Source organism: Clarias gariepinus, chromosome 18, assembly GCF_024256425.1.
Source record: "Clarias gariepinus isolate MV-2021 ecotype Netherlands chromosome 18, CGAR_prim_01v2, whole genome shotgun sequence".
NCBI classification, from domain to species: domain Eukaryota; kingdom Metazoa; phylum Chordata; class Actinopteri; order Siluriformes; family Clariidae; genus Clarias; species Clarias gariepinus.
The window spans coordinates 6258371-6264370 of NC_071117.1; the positions used below are offsets into that span (position 1 = coordinate 6258371).

The 6000-nt window shown below is 36.9% G+C and overlaps 1 protein-coding gene across 1 annotated transcript in view; it reads left to right on the plus strand.

Annotated features, from left to right (window-relative positions):
- LOC128507003 (adhesion G protein-coupled receptor E3-like) overlaps nt 1-3521 on the plus strand; it is a 29819-nt gene extending 26298 nt beyond the window's left edge. Inside the window, exons 14-16 of the mRNA XM_053477619.1 lie at nt 2279-2370; nt 2491-2653; nt 3200-3521. Of these exons, the coding sequence (XP_053333594.1) occupies nt 2279-2370; nt 2491-2653; nt 3200-3304 (360 nt within the window). The 3' untranslated portion in view covers nt 3305-3521. The remainder of the gene's footprint in view (nt 1-2278; nt 2371-2490; nt 2654-3199) is intronic.
- The last annotated feature ends 2479 nt before the right edge of the window (nt 3522-6000 follow it).

Sequence of the window (6000 nt, forward strand, 5' to 3'; positions counted from 1 at the left end):
TGGCCACCCGACAGAACCTGCCGTCTATGTTTTTTTTTTTTTTTTATTAATTTATTTTTTAAGTGCTTAGAGGCTATTACCATCTCCACGGAAGCAAGAGAGGATGTTTATCCTTGCCCATTCACAAGAAGCGCCAGGGCGCGCTTGAGAGCGGACAGAGGAATTTACCAATTCGATGAGAACGCGAAAGAAAGAAGTTTTTAAATCCGTCTCTCACAGCTCTGCCAGATGCATGAGTTGCGCGCGTAGCACTTAATCGAAGCAGTAAAGTGTAGAGATCGCCCTCCGATATGGATTATACACACGGAGGGACATCTCGTTTAAATCTCTGCCATTATCGGTGAGTTAAACACTTATTTTGCTGGTTAGACACAGACATGCACACAACTAGGTGAAGACAAGAATCTGAGGATTGTTTCCAGTTCACTCCTATTTATAACCTGCTGGTGCGTCTTATCAGATGACGTCACCCGGCCCAGGTTATAAAAGCCAAAAATTTGGCATGTTTGATACACACATGCTTCACACCCGGCAACATGACAAGATGTTTTCCATAGAGTTTTCACGCAGCATCGAGTGTAGCCTTTGAAAGGGTACTTCTGTGTTGTTGGGTCTGGTGTCGCATCTTCCTTATCATGGTACCCCATAGATTCTCTATGGGGTTTAGGTCAGGTGAGTTTTTACAACACTCTATAAAAAGCCAGCTTCTTTATTAATGACCTTTTGTGGACCACTGAACCAGACTGAAAGACCAATTAAAGGCTCAGGAGACCTTTGCAGGTGTTTTGAGTTAATTAGCTGATTAGAGTGTAACACCATGATTCTCCAATATTGAGTTTTTTTCACAAAACTCTAATTTATATAATAACTTTTTATATGAACTTTTCAATAATATTCTAATTTATTGAGCTGCACCTGTGTTTAATACCTGCAATCTGGATTCTGATTGATTGGGTATTGATAGGTATGGATAGTAATGAACATGCAAACATGACTTTTAAGCTCCAGACTAGACCTTGATGTGTCATTTAAAATGTTCATCTGGCTAAAGCCACGGTCACGCTCTGCTGGGGAAATAACCAGTGTGTATGGTCTTTAAAAGGGGTTTCAGCTCTTTGGGTGATGTGCATATACCAGTGATCCTTTTCATGGCTTTCATCTGGGAAGGATTATAAGAGTAGAATAAAAATCTACCAAAGCATTAGTAATAAAATAATTACATTTAATAGTGCTGTAGTTTTCTATGACTACATAGAAAACTACAGTTTCTATAGTCTCACACACATGCACACACACACGCACGCACGCACGCACGCACACACACACACACACACACACACACACACACACACACACAAATGCATGCCACACAAAACAATTCCGCTACAACCAGTAGGAGTCACGTAAGCACTTGTTGGAAAAATTTATTTTATTTTTAGACATTTTTAAATTACTATAATAAGATTAAAAAAATAGTTTTTAAACCTTTTGTACCCAAGGATGCAGGTGAAGCTACAAAGTCTAATGGAAAAAAAAAACCTTTTCTTTAAATTAATAATGAAATTACACAAATTGGGTAAAATACACATCTTCTATATTCATTAAAGCTGTTCGTCAGTTAGAAAACTCATGTGTTAAATTAAATCCTTTATTTTCATCACGTCTCTGCTGAGAGGATATGTGCATATGTATTAAACATTCAGTTCTTTTCTTTTTAAAATATGTCAAAAGCTGTGTTTGAACTGTTCTCTTGGCCCTTGTAAAAATGCGAAATGCCCACCGGAACCAGAGACCAGCCTGTGTGGCCTGATCCCACAGAGAAGCCAGTGCAGTGCAAATCTCTAAAAAGAATTCAATGCTGATAGAAAGGTACCAGAAATTCCAATGCACCACAGCCCACTGCACACTGGGCCCAGCAAGCAAACAGCCCAAGGCCACTGCTCCAGGCTACAAACTTCTCAGATCCCAATCCGTCTGAGCGCCCCAGACAAACATGTCTGATCCATGTAATCCCCACACCACTACGCACAGCACCCAAAGGATCTTCTACCAATATCCTGCACCAAAAACTATAGCATGACCTGAAAATAGACACAGTTAGACAGCATTAATCATTTTTATGGTGAAAGTATCATAACCGCATTTCAGTTTGTACTTTGTTACTATGCAGTATATTTATTATATATTTGTAGATCATGTTACAATTATTAGATGTTTAATTAAATTCTTGTTTGGAGGTATGGTTATAATGATTTCTTTATTCCCATTACTCCTACAGATTAATTTGCTTCTCACTGGTGTGATCTTCATGAGTCTAAAATGGGCTTTGGCAAGACTGGATAAAACTGTTTCACAACTAAGACACACCCAGTAACACACAACTCAAGTTATTCCTCTAAAATGATATTTACATAATTATATAATACTTAATTTCTGACTTCTCTATCTATCTATCTATCTATCTATCTATCTATCTATCTATCTATCTAGGACCCTTGTGTTTAAAACCCTGCTCCAGTTTGTCATTCTTGGCTGCCCCTGGGCCCTGGGTTTCTTTGCTGAGGGGAACTTCATTGTAAAGATTGCGTTCCTGTTTTTAAATTCGCAGCAGGGAACCTTCATCTTCATCATCCATTGTGCCCTCAACCAAGAGGTGAGAAGTCACTAGTTGTTATCATATATCAAACATTTTTTAGGCAGAAAACGAGGTTAACAACTAGAGTTTGCAGTTTTATGATATGATAGAGGGTGGTGAGGAAACAACTGTTAATCACAGGGGGACAGGATCATGGGCACCCAGTGCTCACTGTGGGAACCAAATGCCAACTCATCTAATCCCACAGAAAAGCCAATGCAGCACGAATTGGAAAAAGTAAATGCTGGCCAGGATAGAAGGGCACCATAGCATACTGTGCACCACACACCTCCTCACAAAGGGCCCAAAGCCACAGACCCAGCACCAAACTCCCCAGTTCCCAGTCTGACTAGGCACCCATGGCATGCTCTGGACAAATAAGTCCAATCCATGGGGGCCCCACCCTGCAACCAACATCATCCACAGATCAGGTGCTAATGTCCTGGTGCCACACCTAGGTGGTTGTAATGTCATACAAGATTTGTAGGTGCAAAACTTAGGGAATGTGTTTGCATGATACAGTATGTTTAAATAACAAAATGCACTACTTTATTTTGATTTCAGGTCAGGTGGCAGTACAAGCAGTGGTGGTTTGCCCTTCGCCACTACTCCAAGTATAAGTCCATGAAAGACAACCAGACAAAAACCTCACATTCACATTCAAACTAATACCAAACAATGTTAATGCCTCGTTGAAAGTGGTGTCAGTGTGTCACATGACCAAAGAACATTTCAGGGGACAGACACAGTACCTGTAAGACCTGTCAGAGTGTCACGTGCTAGAGTTTAATGTGCATTATATTTGTTAACACAACATTTCTCTACACAACATGTAATTACACAAAAATTCAACTCAGCTATTATTTTAATTTTCTTAGTAGTAGTAGTGGTCAATGAAATGTGTACGACAATTAATACTGGAGTACACAAAAAAGAAATATTTAAATATTTGTAGTAAAAAATATATAAATAAATATTAAACTAAAAAAAGTCTTTTTAATCTATCCATCTGCTGTTTGTTTAAAGATCTTTTATTTTATGATAATTTGTAAATTCTTTGTAAATGATGACAAAAAGTGCTGTGATAATATATAGTTTAATTTAAAATGTAATAATTTTAATTAATAACTGGTATTTGATGATAATCATCATTATAAATTTATTATTATTATTATTATTATAGTAGTACTTCAGCATTTTTTTTAACTTGAAATCTCATTCATTTGCATTATATGTATTTTAAACAATCTTTCTGAACAGAACAGATAGCTGACCAAATCAGAACAAATGCAACAAACAAAAAAAACTCAAACAAGGGCTATATACTTAAGAAAGAGTAATGAACTAAACAAGGTGCATGTGTTTACATGGATGGTGTGCAGTGTATGATGGGAAATTCAGTCCGAAGGTGAACATAAAAGTCACAAAACACAAGTCGCAAAACAGGTCAAAAACACCAAAATGGGAAAAATACAAGAGGATCCTGACAATCATTTAATAAAAAGGAGTAAGCAGAGCATCCGGATTATACAACACCAACAGACAAGCAAGAAAAAAAAAAAAAAACAAGCAAATAAGTAAGAAGAAACAAAGCTCACTGTATCACTCATCAATGAAACTAATCATACAATATTTTTCACAACTTTTTCTCCTTGTTATAAGTTTGATTATACAACAAATACCAAATAAAAAGTGCTTATTTCTCATAAAAATATAAGAAAAATATGGTTGAAATAAATCATGTGGTCAGCGCTGTCGCACGCAACTCCAGGGTCCAGGTTCGATTCCCAACTCTGGGTCTGTGTGCATGGAGTTTGCATGTTCTCCTTATTCATGGTTGGTTTCCTTCGGGTTCTCTGGTTTCCTCCCACAGTCCAAAGACGTGAAGATTTGGCTTATTGATGTTTCCAAATTTCCTAATGTGTGTGAATGAGCCTGTGAGTATGTTTTTGTGCCCTGCAAAAGATGTGCACCCCGTTCAGGGTGTACCCCACCTCATGCCCTAAGTCTACTGGGAAAGGCTCCAGGCCCCCACAACCTGGTATACAGGATAAAGTCGTATGAATGATGAGTGAGAGTGAGTAAGTAAATGATAGCAGGGTAAAAAAAGAATAAATTATGAAAACAGTAAAAATATATATATTTAAACAGATAAAAGCTAACTACTCAAGTCATTCAGGTATAAATAATTCCTGTAATGCATGTGAATGTCTAAAACATATAAACTATCTTGCACAGAGCATTGTAATGTACCATAACAGCACACATAGCAAGGTAGAGTTTGCACACACAGGTAAACAGAGGCAAGAAAACAAACTACCATACGTAAAGTAAGATTCAGCAGCAAGAAATGGCCTGGTGATGTGCAAACAATGTCACCAGGGGTAGACATAAACCCAAGTCAGAAAAAAAGCAGGAACAGGATCATGAAACTGAATGCTGCTACTGATTTTATGTCAGCTTACCTGTTCAGTTTTATTGCCATTCCTTTTAAAATATTGTCTTTATAGATTTATATGCTGTTTGTCTTAATGTTCTTTCCTTTGTTTTTTTTTTTACTGATATGAGCCAATATATGTTCAGTGATATTTTAAATAATATGTTTAAATAGCATTGATTTCTGTATTGTATTATATATTTATACTAGTAACTGGTGTTAAATATGGAACTCTACATTAATGAGCCAATGTATTATGATGTGGGCAGCTGTGGGCCAGGAAGTCCAGGGACACTTTTTCAAATTCAAATTCAAATTTTATTTGTCACATACACAGTCATACACAGTACGATATGCAGTGAAATGCTTTAGCCAACTGCCAGTGACCTTCAAATAAAAGACTATGAAATAGAAAAATAAATATGAAAAGGAAAACAGAAGGAAAGAATAAAATAAAATATAGAATTAAAATAAAATATAACATAACATAACTGTACAGTACAAAATATGCAATAAAAGAGACATATATGAAAAATATAGAAAAATAAGAGACTGCAATACAAAGATATATAATTTAGGACTATGTGTGGGAATGAGGTTGAATATGAATTGAGTATAAATAGAAATGTCACGGATTTAAAGTGTTTAAAGTGACTGTGCATCCGGGTAACAGAATGTCCAGGGGGTGTGCAAATATACTTGAAGTAACATATTTAAAGTGACTTGTGATAATTTAACTTAACTAATGTCTACGAATGTGTAGGTGTGCAGTGGCCACTAGTGTAAGTGAATGTCCAGAATGTCCACAGTGAGTGCAAAAACCATGTGTGTGGATGTGCGAAATGGATCAATACTGTGTGGTGTACTGATTAAGAGACCGTACCGCCTGCGGAAAGAAGCTCCTCCTCAGTCTCTCTGTGTTGGTCTT